The following is a 22,022-nucleotide window of genomic DNA, read 5'->3' on the forward strand; positions in this document are numbered from 1 at the left end:
TGATAACTTTAAGTGAGTACTTTAAGACTTTGAAGTCATATGAATATGTGGAACTAAGTTCGTTAAAAGAAGTGAGATATGAGCCATGTTTGGAAAGGTTCTCGTTACAGTTGAGCTAACACTTATTTAGTAATGTCTTGGGGAGGGACTATAGGGCCTCTTGTGTAGTTAATGAAGTGTTATACAAGTGCCAAGAAGGTTCCATAAGGATTGGGAGTCGAACGAATCGAAAGGAGCAACTTATCGGAAGATGGCACTTTGACGGACCATTTGACGGACCGTATAATATTTGATGGCCCATCAAATGGTAGTGCACCACCATATAACGGTCACAGTGAGCCATGTTGGGCTGGACACTTTGACGGACCGTGGGAGTTTTGACGGTCCGTCAAAGTGGGCACAGGATTGCCCGACGAGATTTTAAGTTACGGTTTATATATTTCATTTCATATCATTTAGACTCATTATTTCCCTAGAATAGATCCTTGAGCTCTCCAAAATCCTCTCTCTAGGTCTATAAACTAATCCAGGCCAAAACCCAAGAAAATCTAAAAGAAGTAAGAGGTTCAAGTGCTAGGAACTTGCTAGGGTTTTTGGAACTCAAGATTTCTTATGGTGTTGATGTTGGAGACTTCACTTTAGTGGAGTATGTTGATCCAAGACTTGTTCTTAAGTGATTGAGGTAAGATTTCACATCTTTTACATATGGTTAAGGTTGTTTGATTGTTATGCCATGTGGGTAAAGGAAGAAAAGTGGAAATAGAGTTCAAGTATGAACTTGGAGATATTATGAGCTATAGGTTAACTTGAATTGTAATTCTTGGCATGTTAGAAGTATAATCTTGTTGCGGATGTTATAGATGATATTGAGGAAATATTGTGTGTAAGCATATATGGTGTTATGTTATAGCCATTATTATGAATGATCATGAAAAGGAGTTTTAGGATTGGATGATGCTTAACTTAAATGAAATCTCTTGATTATGGTATTGTTGATAATGTCATCATTGATTGGGAGTTGTTTTGGAATTTGGTAAAAGTAGATGAAACATGGGAAATGATGCCTAATTTTCGCTAGCTTACGAATTATACTCGTTTGAACTCAAAAGGTGTCTTTGAAGCCTAACCTTAGTATGAACCCTCTTAAATGTAGATTTCTCGGGCTTGGAGGTGAACGTTAAGTAGTTAAGAAGACAGAAAGGTATGTAGGGCTAACCCTTCTTTCTTAAGGCATGATCCCATCGTTGTATACCATCACGTGAATTTCATAATGTCTTCCAAGATGACTTCACTCCTAGAATCACCAAAGCTCATGACTCTTGATATTCTCACGATACTATTGGTCTCATCCTATAATAGTTGATCTTCTAAGGAAGGGTATAATGAAAATGACGATGACGATGATAATGTTGATGATACTTATGTACTCCTATGTATATACATGTATGTCTATATATATATATATATATATATATATATATAAAAGAATGACTATTAAGAACACCGGGCTTATATGGCCGGGTATAATATCTATCACGCGCGCACCACTGCAGTTGGGTACGGATAACACTGAGCCTTCGTAGAGCCAGGTATGTATAACACCGAGCCTTGTTATGGTCGAGTATGTAAGACACCAAACCTCTATAGTCGGGTATGATACTATTATATATGTATAAGTGTATGTAATGGAAGGTTCCCATTAGAAAAAGGGTGAGTGAATGTGATGATCGCCGCTAGAGGTATAAATGGCTCTATCATCCCTTGACTCTTCTATCTTATGTTATTTCTCATGCTTCTATTATACTATTGATTATGCCTTACATACTTAGTACATTATTCGTACTGACGTCCTTTTGTTTGTGGACGCTACGTCATGCCCGCAGGTGGACAGGGAGATAGACTTGATCCATAGACTCGCTTGTTCGTAGATCGCATAGAGGAGCTCCATTTGGATTCGGGCAGCTTGTGGTACTATTCTTTTGTGTATATACACACGGCGGGGTCCCGTCCCGTCTATATGATGTTGCACACTCTTTCTGCAGGCTCGTAGCTTGTGTGTACGCTAGATGTCTTGTAGCCTTGTCGGCTCATATTTTGTATATTATTTTGCCGTGCGCCGTCGGCTTGTGTATATGTATATGGGCATGTTTGTTAATATTGATATGAAAGTGCTTTAGCCCAATGGAAATGGCATTACTCATGCGTAGAGATTGTTAGCAGGCCATGTAGCTCACCTAGATATGAATATGAATATATAATGAGACGTACCCGGTGGGTTAGCTCCGGGTGCCCGTCATGGCCCTCCGGTTGGATCGTGACATCAAAATTTAATGAGATGTGATTTGAATCGACGTGACCCTGAAACAGTTACCGAAGTTGGCCATTCGGAATGAGACACGTGGCCGAAGTCAGAAGGACGTGACGTGAAGAGACGTTACGATTCCCGCTTATTTTCGAGGCAAGAATAAACTTATTAAGGAAGTCACCGGAAGAGTCTTTTCCACTTCCCGTCACTTCAGTGAAACTCTGATCCGAAAAGTGTGGGGACTATCTGTATACGATAAAAACCGGGTCAACTTGTGTCCGATAGGACCGGAGTAAAAGACAGGTCCCGATGGGCACGAACGCATTCAACTCTGCTTCAACATCGAAGATAATTTACCAGACACGGTAGACCCGAACCTAAATGAACATATCCGATGTAGGTCCAAATAATCAATTATGGAGCGGCCACGCGTCACCAAACCATTCTGCTATCTGCGCTGACAACTGTACAGGTGTCAGACCGTACGGACAACCTTATCCATTTTAGGATTTTTCTAGAAAGGCTTTTTTTTTTTTTTTTTTTTTTTTTTTTGCATTGTATTAAGGCCCATTTGTGATTACCCATAAATAGAGAAATATCCCTTCCTTTTTTAGTTTGGCTTTTGATCATTCAATAACATTGTAATCAGAAAAGTGATATAAAGATTTCCTCAAGCATTTTGGTCCGGATATAAGGAATATCTCCAAGCCGAACCAATCCGCTACATTGGCTAACTCTTCCTTTCCATTTTTTCTCATTACTGCTCAATAATATTTGCTATTACTTACTAGTTTATATGAATATATATATATATATATATATATATGATCTCATATCATAAAAGATTAAATTCATCCACATATTTCAGTCACCATTTACAAATTTAATTGTTGCTCACAATTGGGGAGTAAACGGTGAGGAATGAGTCTGAAGGCAAAAATAGTGGATTTCCCCGCCCAAATGGCCCTAGACACCTTTATCCCAAGAAATACCGGTCAATTCATGTTGTTTTTTTCTTAGGGGATATCCTTTTCTCTTTTTGCTTTTGTTCGGGCAAGAATTTTTGGTTTGCATAAGAATTTAAAAAACCATCTCATTTGGTGGAATAAAAAAGTGAAAATTAGAAACCAAGAACATTAAAAAATTATAAGAGATCAGCACTGATAACACTTCGGGTCACTTGGTTGAATGATAGTATCCTAACGTAAAATAAAACAACGTTTGATTGACAAATTAACCGCACAACAATTTCTTCGGTTCTAATCTATAGGAGGTCGTTTAATACGCGATATTGGCTAAGATATCCCAGAACTAATTGTGAGATTAATTTTGTACCATGTTTGGTAGAAGGTATAAATTTATCTCATAATAAATTTATATCTTGTTTCAAATAAAGTATAAAGTATATCACAAATTTAAAGATGAAATATCTCATTTTATCTCATTAATTCGGAGATTATTTTATCTCATCTCTTAAATGAGATAAATTAGTTCGAAAATTATAATACGGGGATAAGTCTACGTACCAAACGACCACTTGAAATTTTAAATCGAAATTTGACTTGATATTATATTAAATTGAATTAGTTATTATTATTATTTTAATCACCCACCTACACGGATTGAACACGAGCACACTTACTTTTTCGAATCAGATCCATTTTTCCAGTGGTAGGGCCCACTACACTAAACCACAATAATAAATATCTTAAATTCTCGAAACCAATGGTCAAAAGTAACCGCATTTTTTTATCAGCCAAAAAACGCGTTAACTCCAACTAAAATGGATCCTTTTGACCCATTTAATACTCTCTCCTGTTGCTAACATGTTAACTTTTATTTGTTCAGTTGGCAAATTATGAAATAATTCATCATTTTATACCTATTTTATATTTACTGAATTGGAAACTTATTTTTAATACTACATAATTTTAAAATATGTTTGATAATGTCAAATATTTTGATGATTTATGGTAATAATTAGGAGGTAATCAGGAGCGGAATCAGAATACGCCGAAAGTGTTCACTCAAACACCCCCAATAAAATAATTACGCTATATATATAAGAAGAGATTAATTAAATAATTTAATAAATTCAAAATTCATCTTGAAATCAAAATCAAATCTCAAACGTTATATTTTTATTTTTCGAACCCCCTCAATTAAAATACTGAATCCGTCACTTAAAATAATATCGTAAAATTGTCATTTTATTTATTGCTTCTAGTAAGTGTCTGAAATTGATAATGTTTCAATCAGTAATGCGAAATGAGCCGGATGGAGGAATTTATCTCGAAAACGAAAATGAAAAATATGTAGGAACTCGAACTTTTAACAGTGAAATTAACGGAGAACTCTATCTTATTTCAATCCAACATCCACTGGCAGTAGTAGTAAAACCCACCAATTACAACAGATACCCGACACAGGAAGCCAAAACCCGACCCATAAGTAAACCTACCAAGAAAAAAGTAAAATAAAACTAGCGACATAAAGCCAAACAGATCAGTACACTGGGATCACATAACTAACTAAATTAGAGTTGACCACAGTCAGCTATCACAACTGGCTTCGAGCACCTACCAGAGCTCGATCCAACGGCTTCAGCTTGCTTAATCACATCCAGTCCTTCAACAACTTGGCCAAACACCACGTGTTTTCCATCGAGCCACTCAGTTTTCGCCGTACAGATGAAGAACTGCGATCCGTTGGTTCCAGGTCCAGCATTAGCCATGGAGAGAATTCCAGGTCCGGTATGTTTTTTGATGAAATTCTCATCGGCGAATTTAGCGCCGTAGATTGATTCACCCCCGGTACCGTTACCGGCTGTGAAATCACCTCCTTGACACATGAATCCTGGGATCACACGGTGGAAAGTTGATCCTGCAAGAAGAAATAATACAAATTGATTAAATTTTGGTGTTTATTTAATTTACGTTTAGTTAGAATTTATAGTCTAATTCATATTTTTCGTAATATTATAGGAAAAGTTAAGCGAGATTTTTTATGACACGTAGCCCATATTTTGTATATAAATACCTAAATTTGTGTATAAACACGTTTTATACACTATTATACCATTTTATATTTTTGAAAATATTTATGCCACTTAGCTTATACTTTGTGTATAAATATCTGATTTTCAATATATTTGTGTATAAACACCTTCCGTACACTATTATACCATTTATACAAGGTTGATAGTTTTCTAAAGTGTAATGTTGTATAATATTGTATGTTGGATCACGTGATGTAAATATTTTCAAAAGCCACATGTTTTTAAAAAAATTTCATATTTTTTGAAATTTTTTCATATTATAAATCAGAAATTTATGAGTTTATGAATAAAATATATACCTTTATAGTGTAAAGGCTTGCCGGACTTTCCGACACCTTTCTCTCCGGTACAGAGTGCTCGGAAATTTTCTGCTGTTTTAGGAGTTGTATCGGCGAACAATTCCATTACCACACGGCCGGCCGGTTGACCTCCGATGGTAAGATCAAAGAAAACCTTAGGATTTGCCATCTTAATATTCTACAAACTTTTGTTGATTATTACAACTATGCTCTCACTTGTGTGATCAATCTATGAATTAGTATTAAGGTAAAAGGAATATATAGAGGAAATTGCAAAACGGATAATTTACATGTGTCAGCATCTTGGTGGTTGGAGTTTACCGTGGTTAGTTAAAATTTTACCATAGTTAGTTTAAAATAAGGATCACGTGGTATATGCGTTTATGATTCTATCGGACCAATTAGAGGAGGGAATGTGGAATGAGTTCGGCCCATTTGTGGTCCTCAAAAGCCCACGTCCGTGTGAACCCAGTCAGCCTTTTTCTTTTTCATCATTTTAAAAAAAATCTTTTCTTTAAGTGATATTGACATATAATCGAGATACTTTGAATGGTTCAAATCATCTATGGCCTGTTTCACAGAATGACTCTATAACCATAGACATATGGTTTTGTTCTCTACTAGTACTGATCTAAATTGTGTTAATAACTAAAAACTCCTCATAAACTATCCACGTTTTGTCGTTTAATACTTAAATTATAAACTGTTGTTATTACCCTCTGAACTATAAACATTTACTATCTAAAAACTTTTCATGCAATGCCAAGTGAAATGGAGAATGGTTTCAATCTCTTTGTAGTGTGTGGAGATAGAAAATTGGCAGAAAAAAAAAAAAAAAAAAAAAAAAAAAGATCATCTATAACATTATGCCACAATCCACAGAAATGTTTTTTTTTTTTTTTTTTTTGGCTTACTTTCTATATCTCGCACACTATAAAGAGAGTGAGACCACTCTCCATATCATTCATTATTGTAGTGGGGTTTTAAATAAAAATGTTATGGTTCATGGGGATAATAGCAATTCCCTATAATTTAAGTATTAAACTGACAAAACATGAATAGTTTAGGAGGTTTTTTAAGGTATAAACTCATCTTAATTTGATGCAACATCAACTTGTGTTGCTGTGGTGGCAATGAGATTTTTGGTTCATCATGTCCATGATGTCCAACAAAATATGCTTGAAACCACTGATTGTTAAAAGCTTGTTTGGATAGTTGTTGCCTATTGTACTGTGTTGTTATTTTGAGTAAATATAATATTTAGTTTGATTGTTAATTTGTTGTAAAAGAACAAAAAGAAAAAAGTTATTAAAGTTGTGAACTGATTTGAGAGAATTACATGTTCTTCTATTCATGAATCCAAGGTATTTGTACATGCACATAAGATTCTATCTAAGGAAACTAATCAAAACAATTAAAGGAAAATATCCTAATGATTTGCTCGTATAATTGAGTCGCCTATATATGGAAGGAATATATTTACAACTCACTAATTATTCGGTAACACTCCCCCTCAAGCTGCAGCAGATATATTGCTCATGCCCAGCTTGCTATAAAGGTAATCAACTCGAGTGCCATTTAATGATTTCGTGAACAAATCCGCTAGTTGCTCTCCTGTATTTAAGTAGCCAATGGAAATCAAATTCTCCCGAATCTTCTCACGAATTAAATGACAGTCAACTTCAATATGTTTGGTTCTTTCATGATACACCGGATTTGAAGCAATATGGAGCACAACTTGATTATCGCACTAGAGTTTTGATGGAGTAGGATATTTCACGCCAATTTCAGTTAAAAGATGACGTATCCACATAATCTCACATGTAGACTGCGACATAGCTTTGTACTCAGATTCTGCACTGGATCGAAATACAACACTTTACTTCTTACTCCTCCATGATACTAGATTCCCACCAACAAAGACACAATAGCCTGTAGTAGATCTTCTATCAATTTTGGATCCAGCATAGTCAGCATCTGCAAAACATTCCACACGAGAATGGCCGTGATTGCGATACAATATGCCAAGTCTGGGAGCTCCTTTCAAGTGACATATAATCTGTTCCAAAGCTTCCCAATGTTTGACTGTAGGTGCGGACATGAACTGGCTAACAACACTTACCGCAAAAGAAATATCTGGACGAGTCACAGTAAGGTAGTTTAACTTCCCAACTAACCTTCTATACCTCTCTGGATCATCAAAAGGATCGCCATCGTCTTTCATAAGATGCACACCGGGAGCTATTGGAGTACTACAAGGTTTTGCTGCCAACTTTCCGATGTCTACAAGCAAGTCAAGTATATACTTTCTCTGGGACAGAAAAATACCCTTCTTGCTTCTATTTACTTCTACTCCAAAAAAGTATTTCAACTAGCCCAAGTCTTTCGTATGAAACCTAGTATGTAGAAAAGACTTGAGGGAAGAGATCCCTGCAAAATCACTTCCTGTAATGAGTGATCGCATTTGCTGCCAACTGTTGATTGCCGATAGAATATTAAGTGATCGCATTTGCTCATTTTCAGCCCAAAATCCTGAACTATCTCACTGAACTTGCCAAACCATGCCCGTGGACTCTGCTTCAAGCCATACAAGGACTTCTTCAAATAACAGACTTTCCCATACTCTCCTTGAGCAACAAAACCAGGTGGTTGCTCCATATATACTTCCTCCTCAAGATCACCACGAAGGAACGCATTCTTGATAACTAACTGATGTAAAGGTCAATTCTCAGAAGCCGCTAGTGAAATGAACAAACGAGCAGAGGTGAGTTTGGCAACAATGGGAAAAGGTGTCTGAATAATCTACCCCATAAGTCTGAGCTAGATTAACTTAACTGTGAAGACCCACTTTCATGCCACTGGTTTCTTTCCCTTAGGCAAATCCACCAAATCCCATGTGTGGTTTTCCTCTAAGGCATCTATTTCATCAAGCATTGGGTCATACCATCCAGGGTGATTCAAAGCCTCTTTCACTATTTTGGGTACATAGATAGAGTCTAGAGAAGCAATCAAAGATCTAGACGTAGAGGATAGACGGTCATAGGAAACAAAATTAGCAATGGAATATGTGGACTTTTAAGTACGTGTACTTTTGCAAAGAGCAATACGGAGGTCAAGATTTTCTAGAGGATCAGGTAGAGGAGGGTCTGATGACAACGAAACTGATGCGTGATATCATTGGCCTCTTTTCTCCTTGAGTAAACCTGAACAATCAACGGTCTTGCTAGCGTAGATGGAGCGGGTGTTGAAGGTACAATAGTCGATTGATGCTCAATAGAAGAACTAGGAGATAGAGGAACAATATCATCTGATTGTTCTGTCAAAGCCTGAGTAACCTGATAAACTAACCACTCATCTTCCTCCCCCTGACTCATAGAAATGAGAGGCGTATAGAAGAATGGTGTAGTCTTTGAAAATACCACATTAGTTGACACTAGATATTTGCCAAGTTTAGTGGATAACATCGATAGCCTTTCTGAAGGCGAGAATAACCCAGAAAAACACACTTCAATGCCTTGGGATCGAACTTTGTAACAGATGGTCGAACATCTCGAACATAACATGTGCTTCCAAACACCTTAGGTTACACTGAAAATAGTGACTTATTTGGAAAAAGAACACTATAAGGCACATTAGCGACAAGCACAGAAGATGACATGCGATTAATCAGAAAATAAGGTGTAGAGACTGCATCTGCCCAAAACTATTTTGGAAGCTTCATTTGGAACAAAAGTGCTCGAGCTTTCTCAAGTAGATATCTATTCTTCCTCTTAGAAACTCCATTTTGAGAGGGTGTATCAACACATGAAGAATGATGAAGAATACCGTGTTGTCTAATATACGACCCAAACAATTCTGACATATATTCTTTAGCGTTACCACTCCTTAGAATGCGTACTGAAGTATTGAATTGAGTTCTAATTTCAGCACAGAAAGCTGAAAAGTGAGTAAACACTTCAGAACGACTCTTCATAAAATAAATCTAAGTCATTCGAGAGAAATTATCCACAAAAGTGACAAAATGCTTATGCCCAGTTTTAGAAACAATAGGACATGGCCCCAAACACCATAATCAACTAACTCAAAAGCTGACTCAGCCAGCTTATGAACCCGTGGACTTATTGAGCTACGATGGTGTTTTGCAAATCAACATAACTCACATTCCAATGAAGGAATATACTGAAACTGAGGACAAAGCTTCTTTAATAGAGGTAGAGAGGGATGTCCCAATTGACAATGTGCCTCAAAAGGAGACACGACACCGGAGCAGGCAACAGACCGAGACTCCCATTCATCAAGGATGTATAAACCATCAGATACATGTCCTTTACTAATAACCTCATTCGTTGCAAGATCATGAAACACACAATAATCGAAAAATAATGATACATAACAATTGAGATCTCTAGTAAGTTTACTCACAGAAATCAAATTAAAGGCCAACTTCGGTAGACTTAATACAAATGACAAGGTAATACGAGAGTTTGGTTTAACAGTCCCAGATCCAACAATACTACAGGTTGACCTCTCAGCTACAGCCACAGAAGAGGGTACTTTATATGATTGAAAGTTGGAAAAGATATTTGGATTACCTGTCATGTGATCTGTGGCACATGAATCAATTACCCATTTGTTTGAAGAGGAGATAAAACACGGTTTACCCGACTCAGCAAATGTACTAACCGAAGTGGATGCTTTAAGTGATTTCTGATACTGAATAAATTTTGCAAACTCATCCGCCGAAATAAGAATTGTTTTGTTTCCTCCTTCCTTATCGTTTATAGTCATTTTCCAACTAATAACTCACTGTATCGGAATAAAGTGACGAAGAAACCAGCAAAAATGCCAAACAGACTATATGCCAAAATCAGACTATTTGAAATAGACAACAATGATAAGTAACTCAACCAAAGAGCTTGAGAATAATCAAACTCACAGTTAGACTTCGAAGAAACAATTTTCAAAATATCAGAGAGCCTTCCACAGACGATATTAAATCACAACTTGATGAGCAACAATCCAAATCAGTGTTGCACTCTTGGGCAACCTCCAACCAATTCTCGAAATCAAAAGAATAGTCAGTAACAAAAAAAGAAAAATCTTAAACCTGACCAAAATGGTTCACGAATCTGTTTTTGAGACTTTTCTACTCCAAAACGTGGTCCCATAATCACAGCACCACAACAACTCGACCCAAAACGTCAAGGTGAAGTCGGAATAGAAAATCGGACCAAGATTGGTCCACGTACCCGCCCCACCCCCGGCTCAGACTGAGCTGTCTCCGGCAGCTTCGTCGACGCATGAGACACACGCGTTTCTTGTCCGACCAGTGGATTTTGTGGTTTCGTATAGGGAGAGGCAGTCCTCCCTAAGCTCGTGGAAGCTGCTAACTTTCAGGTTCAAAACTTGTACAGTGACCCAACTCCGGCGATCTTCGGCGATTCTCAGTCAGTTTTCCGATCTAATTTCGACCGAGCAAGATACTCCGCTCTGATACCATGTGAACTGATTTGAGAGAATTACATGTTCTTCTATTCATGAATCCAAGGTATTTGTACATGCACATAAGATTCTATATAAGGAAACTAATCAAAACAATTAAAGGAAAATATCCTGATGATCTGCTCCTGTAATTGAGTCGCCTATATATGAAAGGAATATATTTACAACTCACTAATTATTCTGTAACAAAAATAAAATAAAGGGGAACAAGAAAGAAAGAGTGGATCCCTTCATTGCCATATACTAGCTTACGGATATACAACCATATTTTCCAACGAAGGCATAATTTACTTTAGGATGTTCAAATATCTGCATGAACATACAACTAGATAAACCAAACACAGTTCTATTAATTAACCATTCCATTAACTATCTGGATTCCTTTTTTAGTTTTTGTTTTTCCATTTTGCCCTATCTCTCATCCTTATAACGTTTCAAACTTAAGTGAGAAATAGCAAGATTGCACGTGACACATTGATTTCAACACGTGTGCAATGGTAGCACATTTGTTGTTTTGGAGTCGAACTTTATATGAAAATAGAAGTTTTATTGAACGACTTTAAAATACATTCATACATTAAGAGGCGAACACACTACTTCGAAATCCTGAATCCGCCTATTTCAGAAGAATTCTTTTAAAGCCCTCCTATGGATGAGCAATAGAAGGTGGGAACAATGGGTGGTGAAAGTCAAATGGAGGAAGCTTGGGATGCATAATAGGGACTTTAGGGAAAAGGGGTGGCCATGGTTTTTTCAAGAATGGTGGGATTGGCTTGTAGATTGGAATTGGAGGTAGAGGTGGCTTTGGTATTGGCTTGTAGATTGGAATTGGAGGTAGAGGTGGCTTTGGTATTGGCTTGTAAATTGGAATTGGAGGTATCTTGAATACTGGTGGCTTTGGCTTGTAAATAGGAATTGGTGGAAGTGGCTTTTTGTCAATGGGAGGGAATAGTGGATGCTTGAAGTGGTGAAAGAAGAAGAAGAACTTAGAGGTGCACAAGGCTGTTGAGAATTTTAGATTTCCAGCTGGTTTTAATGTGTGCTTTTCATCATTATTTTCAGATTTGGTGAACACAATCTTGGAGGCTTCTATGCCATTGTGTGCTGGACATGGTGCAGCAGATGCACTATGGAGTTGTGCATAGCAGTCTTCCTTCAATTTTCCATCTTTCACCATCTCTTTAGGAAGTGAGACCACAAACTTTCCGTCTTTGTCAAGTTGTCCTTCACCCCTTGTTTTGAATTTTCCATTTCCAGCCTTGCAGTCGATAGTTACACGAAGCCCTGAAAGCAAGAATTGTTATAGTTAGAGGCAGATCCAGAATTTTAAATAATGAATTTTGAGTACTATACTCATCCTTTTCTCTTTGTGACAATGGGTGTGAATTTAGGATTAATGTACATTTGTCAACATTATTCAGGTTTTATATATAACACAAGCCTTAGATGGTGCATCTGCCCTTGGTTAAAACCGTTGAATAAAGGCAATAAGGTACACTAAGCTCTTGTTATGCACAAAGTTCAAGAAAGGCCTAGACCACTTTAGGTTTATTGTACGCAACTTTATCATGCATTTTTGAAAGAGGTTGTCCGTGGTTATAACGATTATGCTTCTTGAAAAATATTTTATAAAAATAAAAAATGGAAGTACCTGAAAAAGCATGAATGGTCTTTATGTTACTCTCTTTGCAGTCCGCACATTCTCCAATTCCAACAACCTGGATAGTCTTATCATCAGCATAGCAAAAGCTCACAGCAAACAGTAATATTAAAGAAACATAGAATCCAATAAGGACTCTGCCACAAAGGGACTGAAGCCCCATTGGATCACTATGCTAACAGGCAAACGAGTTCTTTGCCAAAATGGGAAAAAAAACTTTGGTGTTGCTGAGTATGTTGTTTCAGATGCTAAAGGGTATTTATAGTACAAAAAATGATAGATTTTTATGGCTTATTTTGGAATGTTTGGAAGGGGTTTCAAGCAAAAGTTAAGAAGAATTAACTAATGTGGGTGGTGGTTTAGCATATCTGTTTAATAAAAAGCCATTATCCTCATTCAATGAGCTATCATCCAACTGCAAAGCTCGTCCGTTTACTATCACTAAACCTATTTAGCGGCTCTCATTTATGTCAATCTTGCTAAAATCCAGAGTTAGATGTGAACTTTTGACTAGTTTTAACAATGTCCAGTGATAGCAAAATTGCCATTTGGGGTGTTCAACAAAGACCGTGGAATCAATTAACCGACATAGTTGGTTTGATTTTTATTTTTTTTTCAAATAAAAACGGATTCAAACCGAACCAGAAACACCCTTAATTAGCACTCCAGTTAATGTGCCTGATTTGCATTTTTGTGTGTGTGGCACTCTATTACCAAGCCAGATACCTCCTGACTTTGAATAGCAATTTTTCAGTCATAAGTATATACTAGTACTTTACTAAACAGAAAAGGAACCTATGTCATGATTTGCATTTTCATGAAATGAGAATTATTTGTCTTCTCACACTCCCATAAATCGATTTACATTTCTCAACTATTTTTTCTTGCTACTAACTTCAAAATTATGGACGGGCATGCTGATATCATCATGCATATTAATCTTGCATTTAAGACTCCTAAACTATCAACCCACCTTCTTGTAGGGATTCCAATTTCAAAAGGTGTTCTTGACCAATTGATGAAAATGTTAGCTAACGCGTTCTAGCCAGGGGCATATGTAGCTTTAGGATATTGGGTTCATATGAACCCAACACTTTCGACGTAAAGTATAAATTTGTATAAAAATTTATTAACATTATAACAAACAGTAGATATGAACCCGTAACTTTAAAAATATATTCGGTTGCCAAAAAACTTAAAAAATTTAACCTATAAGTATTAAATCTTGAATCGTAGCATATTCCTCATCCTCCTGCAGATAAATCACATCCAGTGCAGCTTTGCATGGCCCTGGCTTACCATTTCTATAATTTTGTACTAATGGATAGCATCAGAAGATTCCAAAATAACGATTAAAAAAGAGAAAATGTGTTGCCTGAAATCAAGTCTAAGGCTCTTTAAGTGGATAAAAATTGTCAGCGCTGAACCTAAGTAGTTCATACTATTATGAGTGTCTCCAGGTGAAGGAAATATATTTTCTTAGAGTAGCTTTTTTGCAGTCATTAAAATGTTTAGCGTATACACTTCTACAGTCTGTAGAAACTTGAATTATTGCTTATAACTATTACTTACTAAGTTACTACTGCTATAATATTTTTCAACTGAAATCATCAGCTTCTCAATTCTCTTCCAAACCAATGAACTGGTGCAGCGTAGCATCGTATGAGTTAGGTTAGGTCCGTAAACTTTACCTTGTGAGTACCTGCTTTTGTTCTTCATTTAGTTTCTCTACCACTACTAACATCGCTTACACTTCGACCCTGTTATTGAATGCTTAAGCATTTTGGCAGGCATGTAATGCCTATATGCTTTTAAAGATCCACAAATCTACTACATCCAGCAACAACAAAAATTTAAATCCTTTCTTTGCCCAAGCAGGTGCCATAATATTACTGAAGCAACTCCTGCTATCAAATGTAATGATGTGATTTTTATCCACCTAAAGTCGAGTAGGTTAACGTAACAATATTTGTGTCCCCTACTTTCAGAGTTGTACATTCTTGTTTGTTGACAAGTACGCGCACTGAGTTCTCACTATTTCCTCTGAAGATTAGATCAAGGGGAAAGGAGTCTCCATACTCAAACAAGGCCACAAGAACCTTCAGCTGGCTAAATCTATCTGCCGAGAAAAACAATAAATATTTTATAAAAAAAAATGAGAATGTGTTAGACAAAATTGTCTTTGCCACCTCCAACTACGAGTCAGTTGGCACTAAAAAGACATGGCTGATACGTTTTCCCTCGTGCTACAACAGTGGAGAAGGTCATCGATTCTAATTTTTAAAACCTATTTCATGTTTTGAACTATTCAAAAGCTAACTTGGGACTTTAGCCTCATCATACTGCTTCGTACATCAGAAAGTTCAAGCCATTCACTTCTTCTTCTTCGCCTTGTTGGACAGTGATTGAGTATATGCAGTTCCCTGCATAAAACACACAAGAAGAAGATCGACAACTCTTCATACCCAAGTCCAAATATAAAATAGAAATCATTTTAACATGATTTTAATTAACTAGACAACAAAATATTTCCAACAGTAAAAGAAACCACAAACCTCGAGCCATTCATCTGTGGATGCATCTGTTGTTGCTGTTCCAACTTCAACCTTTGCCTTTGGTGCTCTCTTAGATTTCTGTGCATACATCAACGAAAGAAAAGAAAGGGTTAGAAGGAAAAGGACCACCAGAAGTGCAATATACACTAATCACACTAAACAGATACATTTACAATAAGACTCTCTGGACCCTATAGATAAACCCTCATATATTTAATATACAGAATCTTTACATGGCTCTGCTGCTCGACCTAACATGTCGTGCTCTTATAGTAATGCCCCTAAATGTACGGATATGTCCAACTGTCACCACCATATCAAGTCCCAGTCGGTACCAGATTCTAAATTATCCTACCATGTTAGGAGGACGGTGGTGTAAGAGCTAAAAATGATAACCCTAATCATGAATGAGGCCATTCAATGATGCCCACCACATGTATTTAACGATCCACACAATTTCTGATGCACTAGCAATATTCTTCTGCCCTCGCAAGGTGCATATACAGAGTATATTTAATCACCTTTGAGAGATTTTGTAGCTGACCACGAATCCAGAATCCAAGAAGGCCAAGGAGGGTAATTCCAAGACAAAACAAGAAAACAGACTCAACACTGAGAAGACCACCAGGCTCAGTCACTTCAATAGTGCCGTTGTAGAATGTACTTTGATAGGGGTTCTGGTCTATCTCATAAACAATAGTGCCAACGAGATCAAAACTTCCAGGCTGTTACATTAAGAGAAAAGTTATTCAGCCTAAGAACCAACAGCAGCATTCAAGTGCAAGCAAAGTAAGTGTGAAAATAAGCAGATAGTAAAAGAGAGAAGCAGTACAAATGCTTGGCAAGCAACCAACCTGCATAAATTTGCTGACAGCAAATATATACGGGAAAGTGGCCTGAGCTGAAGTTGGAACTGTAGCATTGTTAAAAGCCTAGGAAATGGAACAAGATACCAAATTAGCAAAGTCTCTAACCCAAATCATAGTAAAATAACATGAAATAGAAGACCTATTTGAACAGGAATTCTTAATTAACAATGAAATCACCAGAGTATTCATCCTATAGAGCATACATAAGCAATCGCTTCCCTTGTGAAAAGTAAATTTTTCACATCACTTTTAACACAATTTTTTTTTTTGATAAGGATCACTTTGAACTCAATTAGGGTAGGCTTTCTACATCACACCCCTCGAAGTGCAGCCCTTCCCTGGACCCTGCTAACACGGGATGCTTTCTACACCGGTCAACCCTTTTTTTTTTCAAGGCAATCTTAAAATAATATATTCTCTTCTCAGATAGTTTACCATTTGCATAACTTAAAAAACTTATAAATTTCAGTAATATACAGAAGACTAATGATAAACCTAAAATTATATCCTAAGACTAGTCATTTTGAAACTTTACAATATGTTTTTGAGCTCTATGCTATGTGGAAATTTTAAAAAAAAAAAAAAGACGGAAACAAAAATGGAAAAAAATTGTTTCAATCATGAGAAGATTGAGTTTTGCATGCCTTGTGCATACAATGGATTTCTCGATTCAACTGGCAACTAACCGGCTAACCTTATCCTTGCTTTTCCACCTGGGGGAGGGGGAGGCTTATTGGTCTCAACTTGCTCACCTTAAAATAACAGTCATATTGAATGATATGTACCAACAAAATTGATTTAGCCACAACTGTCGCCAAAAGCACATCTCTAAGCTTCATAGGAGGAGCTCATTCTAGCAACTATTAACTCCAATTCTATATTGATTCAGGGATGGATTAGTGGCAACTGAACTTAGTGCAACTTGAAAAACAGGCAACACGCACTATACAATCAACAAAATGCAGTCCATGAAACACTAATCTCAACTTCTGAAGCTTTTAGCAAGTATATATCTTATATATCCATTTCTAACAGATAATATATAACTATGTTTTCAGTTTCGGGTGTATTTCCCGTAATATTTCGTAAAACTTGAACTTCGCAGAAATAGTGGATTGTAAATTTCGGGTGAAGTTTGTAGTCATGGTGATCTGAATTTTTTATAAGTTAGTGGCTTAGAGCAATAAGTTACCGACTTTCTTTGTACAGGGCGGAGTGTTGGCCAGTCAAGAACTCTCACGTCCAGAAGATGAAAGTCGCGGAAATGCAAAAGCTGCGGTGGATGTGTGGGCACACTAAGAAGGATAGGATTAGGAATGAAGATATCCGGGGCAAGGTGGGAGTGGCATCGGTGGAGAACAAGATGAGGGAAGCGAGGCTGAGATGGCTTGGACATGTCAAGAGGAGAGACACAGATGCCCCAGTGCGGAGGTGTGAGAGGTTGGCTAAGGACGGTTTCAGGAGAGGTAGAGGTAGACCAAAGAAGTATTGGGGAGAGGTGGTTAGACAGGACATGGCGCAGTTTCAACTTACCGAGGACATGACCTTAGATAGGAGGTTGTGGAGGGCTCAGATTAGGATAGAAGGTTAGGAGGTAGTCTCACTTACTTCTTTCATCCTAGTAGTTGTAGTTTGCTCATTCGTTTATTGCCATCCGATTTTCGCTTATATTGTTGGGTCCGGTACTTCGACATCTTATTTATTTATGGTAGCTATCGTTTATCATGACGCTCTCGCTTTTGTTGCTTCTAGTTTTCATGTTGTTTTGTTATGCTTGTCCTTTTTCGACCTTTTGTCTTGTTCTCTCGAGCCGAGGGTCTTTCGTAAATGCTTGACCTCTCACAAGGCGAGGGTTAGGTGTCTCGCGCACACTCTACCCTATAAACCCCACATTGTGGGAATTTACTGCGTATATTGTTGTTGTTGTTTGTTGATGTTGTCGTCATTCTTGAAATTTGGATATTTTCACATACATAATGTTAACTTATTTTTTCCATTTTTCACATTGTAAAACTGAAAATGATCTGCTCATTAACATAACCAAAGTCCATTAACATTTTTCATATACATAAACCAAAGTCCCTTAACATAACACTAACTGTTCGAAGCTTCTAACCACCAATTTTGAAGACATAAACAAAACAAACCATATGCTAAAACGAGAAAAGTTAAGGACCCTGACAACCACTTGCTTGACAATTAGATTGCTGCAAGCAAGTGCATGAAACTTTAAGTAAATAGGAAACTGCTAACCTTAAGTTTAAAAGTCAACATGGAGAAACCTTAAATAGATTGAATATGACCAGAAGAATTCAAAACTAAGTGAATATGAAAATATGTAATTTCCAGGTTAAAGAACCAAAATAACAAGTAAATAAATTTGAGATAAAAAGCTTTTCTTTTCAGCTTAAAGGGCATAATATACCACAAATCTTATGGAATAAACAGAGTGCAGCCTGATACCAACAAAAATCCAAACAATTACCTGTACAGACAGATTTTGAACCAAATAGCGGTGATCAAAAGGAAGGTGAATACTGGCTTGGATTGCAATGATATTCAAACTTGAATCCCCTGTTATAGGCACCCAAAATTGGGAAATGAATCACTAAAATTAAGCACTAGAAGGGGAGGAGAAATACACAGAAACACAAAGGATTACCATCATTTTTCATTCCAACTAACAGCTCACTTTCCTCACCAGCTGCCACTACTGCAAAGACGAAGAAACATGATTTGAGAGATGCAATTCTTTAACTATTAGTGCAATTTAAGCAAAACAAGGAACAAACAATAAAGATATAAAACAGAAACAGATATATTACCCTTAAAAGGGTTTTTGGGGAAAACACAAACTGTCTCAATCCCAGGTGCGGGACTAAAACTTTCACTGCCAAAATCTTGGACATCATCATTAACAATTCCAAGATCTCCTGCTTCTCCAGTGCCTTCTACCACTTCTGTTTCAGGATCAGATTGACATCTAGCAACTGTGGTGAATACCAACACCATAAGAAACAAAACCAAAACGAAATTAAAGAAATAATAGTTCAAAATCTTAATGAAAACTCCTTAATAATCAACCGCAACAGCAGACAGCCTAATAAACAAATCAGCCATACAAATCCTCAGTAACCATTCCGCTCTATTCGGACCCAAAAGCCTAGAAGATACTCCCTTTGTTTCAATTTGTTTGCCTTACTTTCCTTTGTTTCAATCTGTTTGTCTTACTTTCCTCTTTTAACCGTTTCAAAAAGAATGCCTCTTTCCTTTCGTGGCAACTCTTTAATTCCAACTATTCACATGGCATGTAAGACTACAAGATTGAAGGATATTTTTGTACATTCTACGTATCTTTAAAGTAATAAGGTATGCAAACATCACAAACAACTAACTGAAACCTGGAAATCAAGTAACTGAACTACTGAATTGGATGGAATCTATGCATGCATCAACAGTTATTTCCCATGTCATATACCAAATGAGATGATAACTTAACAAGAGATTATCAAGCTAAGACAGTTAATTTAACAACCGCATTACTAGTACAATATTTCCACTATTGCCACCCACAGCACAATTTGAATTCTCATTACTATTTCCACAGACTAAATTTTGCTTTGACTTCCGTTTCTACATGAAGAAGATTACCATCTATATATCCTAAGCATTCAGTATTATCTCCAATAAGAGACAGATTTACTCAACAAAGACAAATCACATAATTCGAAACAAATACATAAAAGAATCTAAAAGAAGAAAAAAAAAAAAAGAGCAGCCAGATACTGATCTGTCAAGCATGAGCCAGTGATCCCAGATATCCAATGCATCTCTATATATGTACAACTTTTAATACTTCCTCTGTCCCAATTTATGTGGCACAGTTCGGATTTCGAAGTCAAACAGTTTAATTTTGATCTTGAATTCAAGCATGGAATCTTTGAGTTTTTTAATATAAAATTTACATATTTGGAAACTACGTAAAAAAGTCTAAGAGCCTGTTTGGATTGGCTTATAAGTTGCTTATAAGTTGTTTTCAACTTTTTTTGAGTGTTTGGCTGGCCAGCTTAAAGTCATTTTGTGCATAAAATAAGCCTAAAAAAATAATTGGGCCCATTTGGCTTAGCTTATCTAAAGCAGCTTATAAGTTGAAAACAGCTTATAAGCCAAAAAAATAAGTTAGCCTACCCCAACTTATTTTTTTTTGGCTTATAAGCTGGAAACAGCTTATAAGCTGCTTATTTTAAGCCCATCCAAACAGGCTCTAAGTCACAATTCTTGGTAATTCAAAATATTTAAGAGATAAAAAGTTACGGTCAAAGAAAGACTTGTTTGAATCTCAAAATACTTAAGTAAAAAGAAACCTCGATAGCATCGAATTGAATCTCAATTTCAAAGATCACACAAAAGATTATTGCATAACGCTAAAAAAGACACAAAGAATGAGTATATATGTACAACTTTTAAGAATAAAAAGAAACCTCGATAGCATCGATTGAATCTCAATTTCAAATATCACACATAAGATAATTGCATAAAGCTGAAAGACACAAAAACTGTAATGATGAAGAGGAATCCGACTTATGCGGCACAGTTCGGATATCGAGAGTCAAACCTGTTTAATTTTGACTGTGTATTACAAAGAATCTCCAAGTTTTTCGAGACAAAATTTACATATTTGAAAACTACTGAAAAAGTAGTATAAGTCACAATGATTGACAATTCAAAATATTTATGAAAAAATTACGGTCGAAGAAAAGTTGTTTGAATCTCGAAATCTGACAAGTTTCACATAAATTGGGATAGAGGGAGTAGTAAAAAGAAACCTCGATTGCATCGAATTAAATCTCAATTTCAAAGATCACACAAAAAATAATAGCACAAACCAAAAATTAACAAAAAAAACTGTAATGTTCCTTTGCATGTAAGAAGTATAGATATATGTATACATAGGAGAGATCTGGGATATGGGATAACGAACCTTGAAGAAACGATGAAGAGAAGAGAAGGAGAGTGAGGAAAACAGAGAAAACCCTAATTGACATTGTGGATCTCATTCAAACAAGAGTAACAGAAATGTAGAGAGCTGAGCTAAGAGAAAATAATAAAAGCCCAACAGCTAAAACAGCAGTTTTGTCTTTATTGGGGACAGTAAAACAGAGGGATCGGAAATGATGAATATCCGCTTGTGTGTGTGTGTGCGGGGGGGGGGGGGGGAAACGGGTATTATCCAAATAAAACTCCCACCACCAATACGGGGGCCCAACTTAACCCATTCGAATTATCAATTGGGCTTCATTGGATAAATCAAAACTTTGGGTGAGGTTCACGGTACTCAATTTTCATTTTTTTTTGTGCGGATTGGCCTTCAAACGCGTTGGTCTTTAATTTTTGTTCCTTAAGTTGCTGGTCTTTAATTTTTGTCTCTCACTTGAAAAAGTGATCGAAAATATTTTGAGATTTTGGGTTTAAATTCTCGCTCAGTAAAAAGAAATCAGCAAGGTAAGGCTTTTCGCGAAACCTCTGTAAGACCTAACATTTGCTCAAAATTAGGCCTAATGGGGCAAAAGTTAAGCCTTAAGGCCTAATTTTTGCCAGAATAGGCCTAATTTTGCTACGAAACTCTGTCTTGTGAATTTAGTTATTTTTGACTGAGTCGGGATTCAAACACAGGACCTCGGGATATTAGGCGAAGGGAAAAAATTAAAAACCAGCAATTTGAGGGGAAAAATAAAAGACCACCCCCGAATAAGGACAATCGTGCAAATTATCCC

The 22,022-nt window shown here is 36.6% G+C and overlaps 3 protein-coding genes across 5 annotated transcripts; all 3 read right to left on the minus strand.

Moving 5' to 3' along the window:
- Positions 1-4,634: 4,634 nt before the first annotated feature.
- Positions 4,635-5,903, minus strand: LOC132049899 (peptidyl-prolyl cis-trans isomerase). Its single transcript, XM_059440873.1, has 2 exons — positions 5,663-5,903; positions 4,635-5,188 (listed from the first exon to the last, which is right to left on the minus strand). The coding sequence occupies exons 1-2, from the start codon at positions 5,829-5,831 to the stop codon at positions 4,842-4,844; spliced, it is 516 nt and encodes a 171-aa protein (XP_059296856.1). The 5' UTR covers positions 5,832-5,903; the 3' UTR covers positions 4,635-4,841.
- A 5,787-nt stretch (positions 5,904-11,690) lies between these two features.
- LOC132049900 (proline-rich protein 4) lies at positions 11,691-13,074 on the minus strand. Of its 2 annotated transcripts, XM_059440875.1 has the most exons (3): positions 12,816-13,074; positions 11,999-12,448; positions 11,691-11,956 (listed from the first exon to the last, which is right to left on the minus strand). In XM_059440875.1, the coding sequence occupies exons 1-3, from the start codon at positions 12,985-12,987 to the stop codon at positions 11,811-11,813; spliced, it is 768 nt and encodes a 255-aa protein (XP_059296858.1). In that variant the 5' UTR covers positions 12,988-13,074; the 3' UTR covers positions 11,691-11,810. The 2 variants fall into 2 exon arrangements, with proteins under 2 accessions (XP_059296858.1, XP_059296857.1); XM_059440874.1 differs by having other exon boundaries at positions 11,691-12,448; positions 12,816-13,073.
- Positions 13,075-14,946: 1,872 nt separating this feature from the next.
- Positions 14,947-21,419, minus strand: LOC132049901 (translocon-associated protein subunit alpha-like). 2 transcript variants are annotated; one of them, XM_059440876.1, is made up of 8 exons: positions 21,230-21,416; positions 19,074-19,238; positions 18,911-18,961; positions 18,734-18,822; positions 16,234-16,311; positions 15,901-16,104; positions 15,380-15,457; positions 14,947-15,247 (listed from the first exon to the last, which is right to left on the minus strand). In XM_059440876.1, exons 1-8 carry the CDS (start codon positions 21,303-21,305, stop codon positions 15,197-15,199), a joined length of 792 nt encoding a protein of 263 aa, XP_059296859.1. In that variant the 5' UTR covers positions 21,306-21,416; the 3' UTR covers positions 14,947-15,196. The 2 variants fall into 2 exon arrangements, with proteins under 2 accessions (XP_059296859.1, XP_059296860.1); XM_059440877.1 differs by lacking the exon at positions 16,234-16,311 and having other exon boundaries at positions 21,230-21,419.
- Between the last annotated feature and the right edge of the window lie 603 nt (positions 21,420-22,022).

The sequence above is a fragment of the Lycium ferocissimum genome, chromosome 3 (genome assembly GCF_029784015.1).
Source record: "Lycium ferocissimum isolate CSIRO_LF1 chromosome 3, AGI_CSIRO_Lferr_CH_V1, whole genome shotgun sequence".
Taxonomy (NCBI): domain Eukaryota; kingdom Viridiplantae; phylum Streptophyta; class Magnoliopsida; order Solanales; family Solanaceae; genus Lycium; species Lycium ferocissimum.